General features: G+C 46.5%; 1 protein-coding gene across 7 annotated transcripts in view; it reads left to right on the top strand.

The window, feature by feature from the left end:
* Positions 1-490: 490 nt before the first annotated feature.
* The window catches only part of MATN2 (matrilin 2), a 127,646-nt gene continuing 109,335 nt past the window's right edge, over positions 491-18,801 (top strand). For 5 of the 7 annotated variants that reach the window (XM_074986898.1, XM_074986897.1, XM_074986895.1 and 2 more), the window contains exons 1-2: positions 1,016-1,102; positions 18,394-18,559. In XM_074986898.1, coding sequence (XP_074842999.1) covers positions 18,436-18,559 — 124 coding nt within the window. In that variant the 5' untranslated portion in view covers positions 1,016-1,102; positions 18,394-18,435. Of the gene's footprint in view, positions 563-583; positions 899-1,015; positions 1,103-18,393; positions 18,560-18,801 lie in introns of those variants that run through there. The other 2 variants (XM_074986893.1, XM_074986892.1) reach the window with 2 other exon arrangements.

Genomic DNA, 18,801 nt, shown 5'->3' with positions numbered 1-18,801 from the left:
GGGGAAAATACCGATATAAATTAATACCATTGACAGTGAAACAGCCAACTCTGAAAGATATTGCAGGTTTTACGATGGGCTTCTCCCAGTTGTAGTTCCCGGGTGTGTTTTATAATGGAAAAAACACATCTCTCTACTCTTAAGAAACCACTGAAAGCACAAATTCTGAAGTGTTTGAACTCAATTCATAATTGCTTTTTGTAACTTAAAATTGCAGGCTTCCACTTAGAGCTTGTTATCCCACAGTGCTAGAGAGCTCTCATGCACCCTTGCACTTGACCAGCCCTTGGCCCCATTTGCATCCCTGTTTGCCATAAGGAAGTCATTTAGACTAACAAAGATGATGACTCTAGTTTTCTTCCCCGACAAGGTTGTAGCTGTTGCTTTAAAGCCCACGTCCAGCTTTTTCCAGCTAAGTAATTTATTATCTTGCTGTCTACTCCCGTGCTAACTAAAACGATCATTACCCCAGCCCGACCTACTCATTTGCACTGCTGCCACAAGCTGCTTCCCCGCCACAAGCTCCCACCGCCTCCCTGCAGGCACAGCAACCACGGCTGAGGTGAGCCAGCCCGCAGGAGCGCTGGGGCCTGTTTGCTTTGGCGCCGGGGGTGCTGCGCCTGGGGAATGGGATTTCCATTTCCCAGCGTTTCCTTGGGTGGATTTCCCTGGAACGGCGGCACGAGCCGCGCGGGGGCCTTGTGCCAAGGGCTGACGCTCAGATGCTGGGAGCAGGATGCTGCTGCGCCCGGCCTGAAGTGCAGCTGCTGGTGCCCGGGAAAAGCAGCCCGCTCCGCGTGGTAGGAGCCGAGGCAGCGGGCCCGCGCCTGACGGGAAAGCCGCCCGCCTGGGAGCGCCAGGCGCAGCGCGGGAATCCTGCGAGCCCCCGCGGAACCAGGTCAGACCCAGGGCTGTGGCGGGAGGGGGAGGGGGAGGGGGAGGGGGAGGGACCCGGCCGCCGTTGGCCTCACGCGTGGGAGGGCGCTCAGACGGGGGGGGCAGCGACCCCCTTCCCCCTCCCGGCCCGGGCGGAGACGAGCCGAGTCCAGCTTCGGAACCGCTCCCGCGCGTCGCCCCGGCTTGCGGCCCCTCCGCGCCGCAGGTAAGCGCCGTCTCAGCCCCGCTGCCGGCCCGGGTAGCGCCCGGCGGCCCCAACCGCCGCTGGGCTGGCGGGAGGTGCTGGGGACAGCCTCGGCGCCGGCAGCCGCTTCCCGTCCAGCGCGGGCGCGCGAGGTGGGCTCTCCGCATGCGTAGCCAGGCTGGGCGGTGGCGGGGTGAGGCGCAGCGCTGCCTGCGCTCGGCGCTGCCTATAGGGGGCTTGCCGCCTGCCGCCGGCACGGGCGGGGAGTTGGCTTCGGGTTTATTTAGCTTGCGGCCGCGCAGCCGCGTTATTTCCGGGTAACAGCTGGTTCTAAGTCCCAGCTGGACAAAGTCCTGGCTGGGATGATTTAGTTGGGGTTGATCCTGCGTTGGGCAGGGGGCTGGACTCGATGGCCTCCTGAGGTCCCTTCCGGCCCCAGGCTCCTATGATGATTGAGAACATCTGGCTGTGCAACTCCTCTTTTGAAATAAATCTGGGTGCGTTATTTCAAAATCGGTAAGTCTCAGTGCAGGAGGAACAGTGCCTATTTCAAAGTCACCCTTTGGAAATAAGCACTGTGCCCGCGCACTGTGCAGTTTGAAATAGCCAGGTGCTATTTGGAAATACAGTTTTGTGTGTAGCAGCCCTCTTGTGAAATAGCTGTTCTGGAATCGCTTATTTCGGAATAAGGCTGCTGTGCAGATAGTCTTACTGGCTATATTTTGATGTGTTGTTGGCAGTGGCTACGTCTACGCGTGCACACTACATCGAAATAGCTTATTTCGATGTAGCAACATCAAAATAAGCTATTTCGATGAATAACGTCTACACGTCCTCCAGGGCTGGCAACGTCGACGTTCAACTTCGATGTTGGGCAGCACCACATCAAAATAGGCTCTGCGAGGGAACGTCTACACGCCAAAGTAGCACACATCGAAATAAGGGTGCCAGGAACAGCTGCAGACAGGGTCACAGGACGGACTCAACAGCAAGCCTCTCCCTTAAAGGGCCCCTCCCAGACACAGTTGCACTAAACACCACAAGATCCACAGAGCCGACAACTGGTTGCAGACCCTGTGCATGGAGCATGGACCCCCAGCTGCCACAGCAGCAGCCAGAAGCCCTGGGCTAAGGGCTGCTGCACACAGTGACCATAGAGCCCCGCAGGGGCTGGAGAGAGAGCGTCTCTCAACCCCTCAGCTGATGGCCGCCATGGCGGACCCCGCTATTTCGATGTTGCAGGACGCAGATCGGCTACACGTGCCCTACTTTGACGTTCAACGTCGAAGTAGGGTGCTATTCCCATCCCCTCATGAGGTTAGCGACTTCGACGTCTCGCCGCCTAACGTCGATTTCAACTTAGAAATAGCACCGAACACGTGTAGCCGTGATGGGCACTATTTCGAAGTTGGCGCTGCTACTTCAAAGTAGCATGCACGCGTAGACGCGGCCAGTGTGTGTTATAATGGTCATAAAGCAGTAGTGTTTTGCATCTCAGTGTCTACTAGCATGACATAACTACAGTACACTCATCCCTTGTTAAACAAGTACTTTCTTTACAAGTACTCGCTTAAACGAGGGACATATACTTGCCTTTTGTTCACTGGACAAGTAAACTCTCTCCCCACTAATGTGGGGCTTACCCAATCCCTGCAGCTCCAACCCCACAGCCTGACACCCCACTGCCAGCCTCACAGACACCAAACCACCAAAACTTAACGCCCTCCCCACATACCTGAACTGCTGCAACTTAGACACCCCCCCAGCCCTGCACACCTGAACCACTGCAACTTAACCCCCCCTGCCAGCCCCACACAACCAAACAGCTGAAAATTAACCACCCCCCAGCTCCATGCACCTGAGCCACCAAAACTTAACACCCCATCCCCGCTGGCCCTGCAAATCTAAACCACTGCAGCCTTAACCCCCACCCCACAGACCAAACCTGTGGCAGCCTGCACCCCCATCATATTTTAACCCTCCCTCCCACTCATGTCTCCACATTGCCTCCAGCCTTTAACCCCCCACAACCCCAGGTTCACTTACCTTTTGAAAGCAGTGCCACCTGCTGCCACTCTGAGCACTTGGAACAAATCAGAATCTTTTACACGTATTTTAGTAGGAATTTAGTGTCTCTCTTATGAGTTTTCCCCTACAAGCAAAAAGTTAGGAACCAATTGTGCTCGTATAGTGGGGGATGAGTGTATCTGCGTCCCTTAGCGTCTGACACCTGCCCTTAGTTATCCACAACTGTGACCATTTAAATTGCTGAAACTAGGGGGGAAATGCTTGAAACCCATAATTGCAAGCAATTGGGAATGCATACATCACTAAAAACAGGCAAGAAAACTTAAAAAGAAATATTGGGTTTATCAATTGAAATTACTTAAAACTCTAAAATTCTGCTAAACATTTTTATAGCAGAATCAAGAAGATTCCTTGGTGCTTAGAGTCCTCGCTTGAAAGAGCTATCTGCCCTGCCTCTCTTAGAGACAATCAGATCCTTTCTACTAGCCTTAGGCATCAGAAAGCATCAAAAATAGCCATGCTGAATCCCCCATACATTTGAAAACACTATTAACAACTCAGTTTTATACTTATGTCTGTATTTTTAAGGAATAGCATGGCTAATATGTATGAGCCTAGCAGCTTTCTCATGCAGTCTCAGAATAGCTCAACTGTGTCATATGCACTATAGTGTAGCTAAAGGAGATAAGGGTCTACACTCTTGGAGTAGGAGAATCTGAGTTAGGTTCCCAGTTTTCACTGTAAAGTTCTGAGTGGTCATGATATAGAGTATTTTGACAATTATAAAGTCCTGAGTAGCCAAAGACTTTTAATTTCTAATGTTAACTGTTTGATATTGAGGAGTGAGGTGGAAAGGGATGTAATTTAAGTGTATTCCTTCATTTTGTGCACTGTCAAAGAACTGACACACCTGTCACTATACAGATAGCTACGTTCAGTGGTGGGCAAAATGATTCCATATCCTATTGTATATTCAATGTAACTGTGAATTGTGTAACAGTAAGCTCCCCGTTCTGTGGGACCATTCACATGCATCAGTCTCGTACATATGTAGGCTTAGGTTTGCAAAAACTTGTTTTTAATATTACTGCTTCCTGACATAAATTTGACCTCACAATAACTATTTAATACAGGCTGAACCGCTCTAATCCAGCTCCCTTGGGACCTGACCAGTGCCGAACCACAGGAGGTCAATATTGTCTAGTAGTATTACCAACACTTCCACTGCTTACTCAGCTCTTAGAAGACATTTAAGGGTAAATTACAGTACAGAACACTGAAAACAAGGACCGGTGGCTGTAACAAACTTTCTGGGACCATGGGAAACTTGGCCACATCCATAAGTGGACATCTAGCTAACTTAAAATCATGCCAGACCACGGACGTTGCCTGACCAGAGAGTGCTGGACTAGAGCAGATCAACCTGTAGTTACCCAAAATTATATTTAATAGTTGACAATCATATTTTTTACTTAAACTCTTTACAAATTACTCAGAATTGAATCATGACCCTTTCTGGCCATAACATGACTATTTTGACATCCTACAGGCAACACACAATACAGTTCTGAAGAACACTGCAGCCAGTTGAAATGTCTGGAGAATATAAATTGAGTGGAAAATGTTTAGTTAATCCGGAAATTAGCCAGTTGATGATAACTGTCTAATCTAATGAAAACTGTGGGATCTTCGGTGACCATAAGTGGTCAGGATCTCAGTTTCAGAAGACAACAATTCCGTGTCATACTGCCTCCTGATATGATGCTGGACGTTGGTTTACAATTAACTCAGTGGGGAAGAATGCAACCTAATGATGTACAAAGCACTTCCTGAAACATTTGGCTTTTCTTCTTAGGTCACCATTCAAGAAGTGAACAGGCCTGACTCTGTTTAGCTTGAAATATTGGAAAAAAATCGCACATGATGTGGTATGCCTGTGCTACTAAGGGGCACTAAAACAGAAGGCATAATCTCAACAAATCTCACCACATCTCGGGATAAGAGGCTCTATTAAAGGGCATTGTGAGACATGCATATGATTTTTCTATGAAAACTGAAATGTTAGAAACTGGAAACAGCTTTAATCATATTCTAAACTATTTTCTTTGCATTTTAAAATCTATTGAAAGTGTAGCTTTGTATAATACATAATGTGAACGTATATGGATATATATTTAAATCAACATTATTATCACTGCATCTGATGCATTTACATGTTATTTTAATGAAGTACAACATCAGGTTGATTATATGAGGCTGCAGCTAAGGCCCTAATCCTGCAAATATGCACCTGCTTAACTACTTCTGTGTACGTTCCATTGACTTAGTAGGACTGCTCATCAGTACTGCATGCTTTAGAGTGTGCAAGGTTGACACCACAGAATACTATAGTAAGGGTTATTTTAAGCAGTTGATGCAAACTAGAGGAAGACTAATCAGACATAATCTGGCATGATTTGTATACTTTACTCAGGTGAGGAGACAACACCAGTTGCCACTATTGTACATATAATCAGAACATTAGGGACAAACATTTCTGACTGATAAAGCATGTTCACAATTAAACTTTGTTTTCATTGTAAGTAAGGAGTATCTGGAATGCACTACTTCATATCCTGAACATTTTGTTTTAGGCAGATGGTGGTGTACAATTCACCCTTTCTTTAACCTGACACAGCAGCATGGAGTCAATATGGATAAGCTAATTCCATTTAGCATGCCTGCTTATTTTTATTTTTTTTTAAATAGCGCTTTCAGTTTGTAAGTCAGGCTATGTCCAGATTGCAGGCTTTTTTTGGGAGCTTGGAGTTTTCCCAACAGAAGTCTGCTGCTGTAGGAGCCTTGTGCTGACATCCTGGTCATCCATGAGGAAGACGGGGTATTTGTGCAGAGGAGTTTTCCCAATATTTGGCCCCAGGTGGACAGGCCAAATGTCAGGAGAGCCTCTCCTGACAGAACTGTGGCAGGAGATATGCAAATGTGTTGCACAATTTGCATTTCTTTTGATGACAATTCTCAGCAATCTAGACATAGCCTCAGTTGCTGTACATTATACCAACAACCATGTATGATTTGTATAAACTGAATTTCTCACCATTATGATGCTACTATTTCAGTAACTTTGTAAAATATCTGATGTCTAGAACAGACCTATAACCAGAGAGTGCAGATGTGTCTGCTACAAAAGAACAAGTTTAATGAAAGACCTATTGTTTAAGCAGCAACTGAAGAAAAATCACTAACAGGGTGGTTGATGCTGTCATAAAATAAGAATTCCCCCTTGATAAATGCTGGTTACTAGAAATTGTGAAGAGTGATCCAGGCTGTTGTGCTGGTATCCAATATCATTGTAAACTTTTCTTATGGTAAATTTCTGAAATTCTTGAAATGACACACACACACACACATATCTCCTAGAACTGTAAGGGACCTCAGGAGGTCATCTAGTCCAGTCTCCTTCTTTCTTGGCAGGACCAAGCACCATCCCTGATATCTATTTGCCCCAATCCCTAAATGGCCTCTTCAAGGATTGTACTCACAACCCTGGGTCTAGCAGGCCAATGTTGTCAATATTAACCACCACAATATTAATAGTCCAGATGTTACAAGGATGGATGTGTTAGAAACAAGTAACGAAAGCTATATTATTGTTTTATTTCATTAGACATATAAAAATGAAATTTTATACATGTAACTCTAAATGTATTCTCAAACATACTTAACACTTTCACTAAATTCATTAGATTATAAAAGTGAGTAAGCGTGAGCAAGAAAATGTTATTACAGCATTTACACAGCACAGTGACGTAATGTGGAAGCTGACGTGTGGAGCATGTTTATAGAATCGTAGAATCATAGAAGAGTAGGACTGGAAAGGACCTCGAGAGGCCATCGAGTCCAGCCCCCGCCCTCATGGCAGGACCAAGCACTTTCTAGGCCATCCCTGAAAGCCATCTAGCTAACCTCTTCTTAAATATCTCCAGTGATGGAGATTCTACCACCTCCCTTGGCAATTCGTTCCAGTGGTTGATCACCCTGACAGTTAGGAACTTTTTCCTAATGTCCAACCTGAACCTCCCCTGCTGCAATTTCAGTCCATTGCCTCTTGTTCTATCCTCAGAGGCAAGGAAGAACAAGTTCCCTCCCTCTGCCTTATGACACCCTTTTAGATACCTGAAAACTGCTATCATGTCCCCCCTCAATCTTCTCTTTTCCAAACTAAACAAGCCCAATTCTTCCAGCCTTTCTTCATAGGTCATGTTCTCTAGACCTTTGATCATTCTCGTTGCTCTCCTCTGGACCCACTCCAATTTCTCCACATCCTTCCTGAACTGCGGTGCCCAGAACTGGACACAATACTCCAGCTGAGGCCTAACCAGCGCAGAGTAGAGCGCTGTGTGCTTTGTGTTTGTAAGGAGTGCGTTGATCTTCTGACTGCAGAGTTTTTTTTATTTTCACTTTCTTCTTAAAATGTCTTGTTTGTCAAAAATTGTAAGATGACATAACTGAATAATCCTTTTACATCAAGAGAAATATGTAAATATTATAAAATATTTAGTGTGTTTTTGCATAATGAATTGCTGTGGATTTTTTTTAGCTGAACTCTGTACAATTCCTGGAGCTTATAATTTTTTTTTTTTTTTTTAGTAACTAAGATGGTGAAGGTCTTGAGCTCTGAGTATGAGATATACTCAAATTATTATAACATACAAATAAAATATCAGTGGGTTAGCAGATATGACTGGTACGTGAAATTCTGTTTGTAAGGATTTTTAAGGAGAGAAGTAAGGATTAAGAAGTTCTAAAAAACTTCCAACTGTTTTTTACCACTTGTAATTTAAAACTAATTGTAATTAGTTCATACGTATTGAAAAGATGTTTGATGTAGGTCTGACTGTGTGCTGCATGTACAATATTACAAGAGGCACTGTATTCTGAAGTGTATAGGCTTACATGTTTAGCTCTGGGTATGACTTTTGTGTTTGTTAGACTATATATAGCATTCCTTAATAAAATCTGAATGATTAAAAATTGCTACAAACAAAATTTTGTGTGACAGCTAATGTTTATGAAAAAATGCACTATAAAATCCAGCTAATTTAGAGATAGCCACCAACTGAGAATATTGGAATTCAGTGGTGGCACAAAACTAGTGGAAGACTTGATCTTTGTGACTCTTCTGAAGTATGAAAAAATGTCTTATTGCTCATATCATTTGTGAACCTGCTATAGTGATGATTCTTGTTAGTCCAATCCCACAGCTGGACTGAGTTTGCCCCAAAGCAAAGGAAGTTAACAGAAAGCTGCAGTTGCCTTTGACTTCTCTTCACCACAATAAATAAATAAATCAGCAGCTCAGCTGAGTGATGTGTTATATGTCATTATGTCCTGGACTCCCCATTAGGGAGTGTGATCGGAAATTGTGTGAAATGAGTTTGCAACCACAGCCTTCTGTTATCTTCCTTTGCTCTGTGGTCTCCATGAATGTTTGGGCTGGGTGGGAAGGAGGCACACATTATAACACTGATGGTTCGGCATGATACCCCCAACGTTAGTTGCTGTGTATAAACTTGCCTCCTTATTAGCTTGCCCAATTTCTATAGTGACCATAAAAGAAATTGTGGGAAAGATGCCTTGAAATCTCTACGTTTTCTGCCGTGCAGAGAGCTCCTTTTACCTTTCTAATGAGGGTTTTCTGGTACAGATATCTTGGCTGACTGGTGCTAAAACCGCTATCCAGAGAGAAAGGAAAATCTCCAGCAGAGATCTGAGTGCCTTGCTGGTGTCCCCTAAGGTGCAGGAGGTGAGGAAGCAGTGAAGGACTAACTCCCTGTAAGTTCAAATAGTACCAGATGCAGGCACCAGAAAAACACAGTTCTGTCTTCAGCAGATCTTCATTCTCAGAATGGCCCAAATGTTTGGAGATTAGATTGCAGCATATCAGGCACTGAGACACAACCTGACCTATTGCATGACTGCTGTTTAGAGGATGAGTCTGACTGCAGTAAAGTGGGACCTACATAAAGACATATCATGAGTGGACAATGGACTGTAACATGAATAGCCACACTGCTGGGTCTCTCATCTTCAAAAGGACAGATTTAGAACCCTATCCTGTGTGGTACTGTGCACCTCCTGTGAGATGCTGCTGAACCACTGTTAATTCCCAATACTCAAAAACTCACAGAATTGGGGCCCTGAATAATCTAGCTCCTAAGGTAGGGCTGGCACCCTATATGATTCTGCATGTCTGGTTTGGGGATCATGTATTAAATACATCATTTCTATCAGCTTAATTACACTTTATAGGATGATAATTGTTCATTTTAAAAGTGCTTGAGATTTAATGTTGCCTGTGAAATTTGCCAGCTTGTTCCTTCATGTGAAAGCAACCTCTCCTTATCTCGTTACCAGATCTGTGCCATTTTTCATAGGACCTTTTTCCTCATCTAGTCGCTTTCTGAGGAAAAACTAATCCCATTTTTATGCACTAATATCACCAAGCCAAGGCTCCTTGGTAGTGAAATATGGTTTGGGAGGCAGGGTGATTTCTGGGAAGTATTGCCTCACTCTCCCCTTCTTTCCTTCTGCTGCACAGGATGTAAGGACCATTGACCAAAGCATTGTATTCTGGGTTTGGAGGTGGTTGCCCAAAAAGGGGAGGGCTGGAATTCAAACAGGATGCAATCTGACCAGGTCTACACTAGGGAAGAAGGTCAACCTAAGATATGCAACACCAGCTACAAGAATAGTGTAGGTTAAATCAACATACCTCAGGTTGAAGTTCTGCACTGTCCTTACAGAGGGAGGTTGACCGGAGTAACTCTCCCGTTGACTTCCCTTACCTCTCATGACTGTTAGGAATACCAGGATGGATGGGTACACCCTCAATATTTGATTTAGTGGGTCTATACTAGACTCACAAAAACAAGCCCTGGAAGATTGACTTTTGGTGCATCAGCCTAGCAGTAAATGTAGACAAGCCCACAAAATCACTTAGAAAAGCACCAAGGGTATGTACTAGAACCAATTTAAGCTCTTTATCACTGTTATGTAAGAGTACCATGGATGACAAAACATAATCTGTTTTGGAGACAATATGATATACCAGGAAATGGAATGGTGTTAATTTGAGTCAAAAAAGATTGGGCTGAGCAACAGATTCCAGAAGCCAGGTTAGAGAGGTCAGAATTTCTCTCTTCACTTCCTTTCAGTGCCAAGTATGCCTGGGCAAGGTAGTACCTTATGTCAAGTACTCCTTGCAAAATGATTAGGTTGAAATTTGGATAGAAGTACCTGTTTTCTCATCGACAGTTGGAAGGTAAGAGAACTCAGTTCCCTACAGGGAAAAAAGTAATCAGTTAGTACTGATGAAGGCACATAGTGATGCAGTCTCAGTAAGAATGATTTGCTGTGTTGTTCTAGTCAGCATTACAAACTTATCTGCATTACCTCTGAGCTGCCTTGTGTATCATGATGGAACCTTGGGGCTAGATCAGGGTGGGCAAGATAGACCCCAGGGGCCAGATCTGTCCCCCCAAACATTTTAATCTAGCCTGAGGCAGACCCATAGGGCAGCAGAAGGAATGGGGCTTCAAGTGCTGCTTCCACCACCTTAGGAAATTCTCTCAGCTTCTAATGGCCTGAAACTGGCCAAAGGCTGCTGAGACATTGGGTTGCACTGTCCCATCCCCAGTAAAATTTCTCAGGACTTATTGGCCAGATGCACAAAACTGACCCAAGGGAACTGAGAGATTTTGCAAAGGGTAGGGACAGTGCAGCACAAGATCTTAGTCCCCATTGGCTGTTTTTGGTCAATAGGAGCTGAGAGATTCTGTTAGGGTGGGAACAGGAAGTGCCCCCCCCAAAGGCAGAGACCTACACAGAACAGCCTTTATGCTAGGGCTGCTGGTAGTCAGGGAAGCCTGGCTGAGGCTACGTCTACACCATGAGATAAATTCCACTTTTAATAAATACCATTTTTAACCTTGTTCCCATGAATCCAAATTGAAGTGTCCACAAACCTTCTGTAAATTCAACCCTCTGTTTTTCAGTATCAATCTACTGCATCCTCATTGTCTTATCCAAGTTTGACTGCATGAGCAATGCCTTGTGCGTATCTATCCCACAGTGCCTTAGCCCTGGTTGCTCGTGGGTGTTTGTCACTATCCCAGAATGCAAAGTGGTGTCTCAGAATTCAGAGCACCCAGTAACCTCATGAAAACAAACAGGAGATTGCACCATTTTCTCTGTCACAATACTAGTGCAATGATGGATCCTCAAATGCTTCAAGTAATTTCACACACCATTACAGCAACTTCATGGGCTGTTGTGCAATTTTGCTCCCCATTAAAAAGGGTGATGATGGTTGAGGATGATGATGACATTTTTGAAGAGGAAATGTTTCTACTGCAGTCTAAGAACTCACAACTGCTGGCTGCCCTGAATGCATAGCTGGTGGTGGAACTGCAGTTTTGGACTCATATGACCAGCACACACTGGTGGGACCATATCATTTTGGAGTCCTGGGATGACCAGCAGTGGCTGCAGAACTTTCACATGTGCAAGTCCACTTTTATGGAACTGTGTGATGTGCTGGCCCTCACGCTGAAGGACAGCAACACAAGAATCAGGCCAGCCTTAACCGTTCAGAAGTGAGTAGCAATCACTTTGTGGACGTTGGCAATGCCCGACAGTTACCAGTCAGTGGCAAATCAGTTTGGGATGGGCAGATCTACAGTGGGAGCTGTGGTGATGCAGGTAACCAATGCAATCTGTCGGCATCTCTTCAGAAAGATTGTGACCCTGGGGGATGTACAGGTCATAGTGGATGGCTTTGCTGGCTAAGGGCTTCCTAACTTTGGTGGGGCAATAGATGGCATACACTTCCCCATCTTGTCCCTGGACCACCTGACCTCTGAGTATATAAACAGAAAGGGGTACTGCTCCATGGTTTTGCACGTATTGGGAGATCACAAAGATTGTTTCACTGAAATCGATGTGGATGGTTGGGGAAGGTTCACAACAGGCGCATTTTCAGAAATTCTGGGCTGTACAGAAAGCTCATGGATGGGACCTTTTTTTGCAGATGAGGAAATCAAGATTGGCAATGTGGGGATGCCTATTGTAATATTGGGCAACCCTGCTTACCCTCTACTCCCCTGCCTTATGAAACCCTACACAGGAGCCCTGGACCGCAGCAAGGAAAACTTCAGTCAAAGACTCAACAAATGAAGAATGGCAGTTGAATGTGTGTTTGGCCATTTAAAAGCAAAGTTCAGATGCATATTGATCCGTTTGGACTTTTATGAAACCAGTGTCCCCACCGTGATTGCAGCATGCATTGTAAGCATAATATCTGTGAATTCAGGTGGGAGAATTTCCTGAATGTCTGGAATAGTGAGTCTGAGGCCGTAAGCAGGGATTACTCACAGCTGCCTACACAGCCATTCACCAATAACCATGTGGAGGCAGCAGCATCAGGGATGCTTTAAAAAATAGGTTAATGAATGATCTGCCTTGCATACGATAGCGATGTATTTCTCTGTTGTAATAACAACCAACCCCCACTCACCAGACTGATTTGTGCTCCCCATCAAATGTGAACCACTAAATCAGACTGTGTCTTACATGAATGCTTTTACTTGGTGGGAGGGGGCTAAGTTGCAGGCAGAAGAATGGATATGGGGGGTGTTATTTTCCTAAAATTATATTCCCCGCCTCCCCCTACCTGGGTGCCTCTGCCTCCTCTGTGGACCTTGGCTGAGCAGTGGGCAGTTGTGCTATTGACCCTCTCCACCCCTGCCCGGATGCCTCTGCTGAGTCCTCTGTGGCAGGTAGCTGTGTTATCGCCCCTCTCCACCCCGCCTGGTTCCCCGCAATGATTTGTGCACCCTACCATTCATGCATGCCAAAAAATCACATTGAGCTCAAAAGGATATGTTTATTTTTGGGGGAGGAGAGATTTAAGCAGTGGGAAAAAGAAGTATGATCCAGGGTGGTGGAATAGCCTTTTGCAGTAGCCCTTGGGACTGGAGCCCTTGGGGGCTATAGTGGCAGGCTGCCCTTGCCTTCCCTCCCTCCGTTCGGGGACCACGGGAATGGAGGGTGGGCCACCGGTCTTCAGGGGACTCCGAACTGCTGCATTGGGAGTGTCTGTGCAGCTCCAGCATGGAGCACAGGACCTCCGTTTGCTGCGTCCTCCCTCTGGTTTGCTGCTTGCTCTCTCTGAAAGTTAAGCATACTCTGCAACCACTCTGCTGTCTCCCTTTTCTTGTCACTGGTTTCTGATTCAGACCACTCCATGTGCTGCAGGATCAGATCCTGCTTGGACCCTTTTTTGCTTCCTCTCCCTGTCTACCACGCTGAGCATGACAGCTGGAAAGTGAAGGTCAGAAATGAGATACAATTCACACAAAGCAGTTACCCATGGAATGAATGGGTCTGTGTCTCTACTGTCAGGGCAAGTTTCTTTTTGCAAGGCCACTTAAGACTTAAATATGGGATTCAAAGCATGCTTTGCACAAGCCTTAATTTACCATCATTTATCCAGAACATTTCACTGTGGACATGATAAGCTATTGTCTGCTTTCACTGGGGAGGATGGATGGGGGCTGCAAATAAGGGTAAGCAGTCCTGATGCCCTGGAGCAGGGGAAAGACTTTTTTTGGCCATTTCTGAAACAATCCTCCTCAAGGAGCAAGGCCCGCAGAGCCTGGCAGCTGCGTGGCAAGAGGAAAGGGCAGGGAAGGGTTCGATTCCAGCCACATGGATACAGAGGGATCCCTGTAAATTGGAAAAAAATACTAGGCGGGGGCAGGGGGGTTCCAGCTGTCTGCTGATTTGGGGTAAAAAAAAAAGTCTCAGTGGTCACCTGAGCAGCCCTCATTAGCGAAAAAAGGCCACATGAAGCAGGGCAATCTCACCTGTGCTGCACATGCCAGTTTGTGGTAGCAGGGTCTGCAGAGCTGGGCAGCTGTGTGGTGAGGGGGAAGGGTGGGAAAGGGTTCGATTCTAGCTGCATGGATGGCTGGGTATGGAAGGATCCCTATGAATTGAAAAAAAAATGTGGGGGGAAAGGGAAATGGGAGGGGAGAAGGCCCAGAGAGCCTGCCACCCATGTGGAGGGAGAGAGAGACAGAGTGCACACCAGTCACATAATGCAGCAGTGTGATCCAGGGAAATGTACAGCGGCAGGAAGCACTTAAAAAAATCCAGTTCAAATTCCCAGGCTTCTTTAGGTTGCCAAAGATGACAACACCCTCCTAAAACTAACAGATATCAACAAAGAATTGCTGCTCATTCTGTGTGACCACAAACCTGGAAAATTTGCCAAAATGGTGTGTGGTGCCATGACACCAGATCACTATCTGGTTGCCTGGCATGGCAAAGTGTGCTACCGTGGAACCTGCACTAAGTCAGGCCTGCCCAAAAACCTGGTGCAAAAAATACAAGAGTGCCTGGATGAGGCCTTCGAGGATATCTCCAAAAAGAATAAGCGCTCCTTCCCTAGAAATATTAACAAACTGTTCTGAGGGGCACAGATCCATAGAAAACCTATACCCATACTTACACCCACCCTCAACCCTCTTCTAGCATTCAGAAAAAATACTCACCGCAGCAGCTTGGTCCCGGGAACTCAGGGACCAGCATAGGTTGGACCAGTTCCAGCTCTAGGGAAAAGAGATCTGGGCTGCTGGGAAGAACTTCCTCGGGCCCCGGCTGGTTGTCCCCATCCTCCTCTCTATTAGCCTCTTCCTCCTGGCCCTCCAGGTCCTCTCAGCTCACACCAGACTCCAGATGAGGGCCTCCACAACTGTGGCAATGAAGAGTAGGCAACGTGGTGGGGTCCCCCTAAGAAGTACATGCAGCTGTTCATACTAGTGGCAGGTTTGTGGAGATGACCTGGACCACCAACTGGCTTCCTGGACTCTGTGACAGGCCTGTTGGAGTTCTTTCACCTTCACCCGGCATTGCATAGAATCCCAGAAGTAACCTCTGGCAATCATCATCTGCAAAATCTTTTCATATGTGTTCACATTTCTTTTGGACACCCAAAGTCTGCTCACAACCGATTCCTCTCCCCAAATTGCAAGAAGATCCAATATCTCCTGATGGCTCCACAGTGGAACTCTCTTGAACTGCTAGGCAGATCACTACCCTCAATGCTCATGATTGAAGGAGGTGGCTACAGATGCGATAGCTACCAATCTGGTGCGATGCAATGGGAAAAAGACATTTTTCATGATGGGCACCCTTTGTATTTTCAGGCCTGGGTGCTGATGAATTCAAATTTGCAGGCTTCCTGTGACCTCCTGCAAATTTGAATTCCTGTGCACCTGGAGAGCAGCAGAGAAGGAAGTGGCTATACGTGGCAGGTAACCACATAGCTTTGTGGGATACATACAGGACACTTCTGGAAGCTAATAAATTCAGTTTTAAGACATGGCCCTTGCATCCTGGTCTTTATTTAACATTTTAAATTCGAGCTTGATGCTACACCCTACCAGTTCCAATGACGTGATATCGATATTAGTGCTTCCTAATTCAAACTAATGGTATTGACAGTGAACACAGTAACATTTTAATATCAAGCTATATGGCTTAAATATGAATTTATCTCGTAGTGTAGACATAACCAGAGGGTGCTGCTGGCCAGGAGCTTAGGTGCATGCCTTCTGGCCAGAGTCTGCTATTGGAACCACTTCCCAACTCCCTCCCAGACCCTGCACCTCTTGCTATGCCCCTCCCCAAGTCCAGGATCTTCTCCTGCACCTGCTCCCCCTCCTGGACCTTGCACCCCAAGACCCTGCCCCAGGTCACAACCCTCTCCTTCATCCAAACTCCCTTGCAGACCAGCACTCCTGGTGCAGAAGAGGGTGGCCATCATGGCCCAACCCTGAATAAAGGGCTCCCACTGTCCCTCCACAAGATTGTGGAGGGCACAGCAGGTGGCGATGACCAAGGGGACATTTGGGAGGCTGACATCCAGCCTGGTGAGGAGGCTGCAAAACCTTCCCTTCAGCCTCCCAAACGCCTGCATAACTGTGCCCTGGCATGGTTGAGGTGACTGTTAAAAGTGTCATGGGCTGGCGTGGTGCATCCAGTATAGGGCTGCATGAGCCACATTTGCAGCAGGTCCACAGTGACAGCCACGATGCAGGGCGGCATCATGATATCCTCAAGCAGGAGCTCCTGCAGGGGGATATACGTGCCCTCCTACATCAGGTGTCCCAGCCACAAATTCCAGAACACCTGGGCATCATGGGCATTGCCCAGCCACCCCACACACACATCCAGGAAATGGCCCCTTGCATCCACCAGGGCCTGCAGTATCATCGAGTGGTACCCCTTCCTGTTAATGCAGGCACTCCTGGTGTGGTCAGGAGCCCCGATCACCACCTGTGTCCTGTCCAGAGCTTTGAAACAACTGGGGAAGTCCAGGTGCACGAACCCGGCGAGGGCAGTGTTCAGGTCCCCCACGGTCACAACTCGTGGCAGGAGCACGCTATTGTTGGCTCCAATGACCTGCAGGGTGTGGGGGGAAGGAAGACACGTCCATGAACACCTGACCAGGAGGCCCCCTGCCCCCTGTTTCCCCCCCAACAGGGACCTCCTGCCCACCAGGGACCCCTGGTCCCTTGCCCAGTAGCCCTCTCCCCAGCATGGGTCCATGGTGCACGGTGGACTTACCTCAATCATCACCGCTCTGATGGTGGCCTTGCTGATACTGAATTGGTGGCTGATGGACTGGAGGCTGTCGGAGGTGGTCAGCCTCCACAGGGTGATGGCCACCCTCTTCTGCACTGGGAGCACTGGCCGCATCCATGTGTCCTGGTGCTGGAGGACTGGGGTGAGCCAGTGGCAGAAGTCTTCGAATGTCTGGTGGGTCATTATGAAGTTCCTCAGCCACTGCTTGTCATCCCAGTCCTCCAGCACTAGCTGGTCCCACCACTTGCTGGTGGTGGTGAAGGCCCACTGGCGCTGGATTGGGGGGACCCAGGGAAGGGGCAGCAGAGCCGTGGCCAGGGTCTGCAGGCTGGGTCCCATGTGGGAAACCTGGCCATGCCACTAAAAGATCAGGGTGAACTGCATGGCCAGCAGGCTGGCCAGGATGGAGAGGACCTCATCCTTGGGAAGGGTGGGAACTGGCATGTTGCTCAGCTGTTCTCCCCAGCATGTGCTTTGTTGTTGTCCACAGCATGGCAGCCTTGAGCATGTGCCGGGTAGGAGTGTTCGGGCTGGCTGGCTGCGAGCCCAGAAGGGCTTGTCTGCCATGCGACCCCATGTCTGCATCATTTCCTGGCCCCTTACTTAGAAGTAGGGGCTAATTGTGTGTAGATGCTTAACTTCGAAGTAGGGGAAAGCCTATTTCGAAATAAGGGAGGGTGCATTTTGTGTTTAGATGGTCTACTTCGAAGTAAGCAACTTGAAAGTTATTTTGTAGAGTAGACACAGCCTGTGACAGGTAGGTGGGACAGTACCTGTTTGAAGTAGGCTGGACAAGTGATAAGAATGGGGAAAGAATGATCAGGAAGAGGACATCAAGTAAGGTCATGGCAGACTGAGGCTATGATGGAAAGACTCATCAGGAAGTGTGACGAGAGACAAGTGGAACTCTGTGATCTTCAAACATGTGCCATGGACCAGAAGTTGTAGAATTAAAATTCAGGAATTTCCAGTCCTGTGTAAACAGGAAAAGGAGTGGAGAAGTGAGGTGTGAAAAGTTCAGCCAGTCTATCTATTTTCCTGAAATTCGTTATGTATGTGAGTGTGTCTTCCTTCCGCTATATCCATGATGACTTTTCACAAGCATATTTTTGAGAGTTTACTAGCACTAGATGGTTTAAGGAGACAATTTTTAGAGAATACACTCCATTCACTGACAGCTCAGGGTTTTGAATATTGTGAGGTGTTTATTTTTGTTTTATTTTAGCTATTTCCAACCTACATATAATAATTGGCATAATTACAAAGAGAACGTCCCTTTTCTAGACTTACATCAATTTGCTTCTTGTGAATGACCTAGGTATAGATCTGTTAGCAATGTCAACTGTGAAGGTCATCTATTTATACAGTCTCGTAAAGACCAAGCTGTTTTCGACTAGCCTAGATTACTTACCTATGTAGACCTGTTTTTAATGGATATGAGAATCATTACAACCCAGAGCGTCTGGGTGTTTGTATGTGGTAGAAAAGGGAAGAGGGGTGCTCCATGAGCACAGTATAAGCATATATGGTTTGGTTAATCAGAGAGTTCATTTCATTTCTTTTCTTTGTCACAGTTTTGCATCCCTGATTGTCCATCTTGCTTTTTCTTCACGAAAATGAAGATTATGAATCCATGCTTCCTACTGCTGTTTGGACAAACTCTGCTTTTCAGTGCCTCTGCCAGGGAAAGACATCTTCAAACAGCATTTTCAAGCCGAAGAAATGGTGCTAACGTACAAGGTAATTTACTTAGTGAGGCATAATAAACCTCCCTCACGCAAAAATTACAAGGGCATGGCTTATTAGTCAGATACTGGCTGAGATAATTATAGTAAAAGGAAGTCTTCCATCTGTAGAGAGGAATGAGAGATTTTGACTTATGAGTCTGTTGTTGGGAGAAGGAGTTTGCTACCAATGTGCTAGACCTATGTAATTTATTTCTAACTGGTGTGTGTTTTCTACAAATAAATGTGCAATGTCGG

The sequence above is a fragment of the Carettochelys insculpta genome, chromosome 2 (assembly GCF_033958435.1).
Source record: "Carettochelys insculpta isolate YL-2023 chromosome 2, ASM3395843v1, whole genome shotgun sequence".
NCBI lineage: Eukaryota > Metazoa > Chordata > Testudines > Carettochelyidae > Carettochelys > Carettochelys insculpta.
Note: the sequence above shows the minus strand (reverse complement) of the source record. Positions and strands in the feature narration are given on the sequence as shown.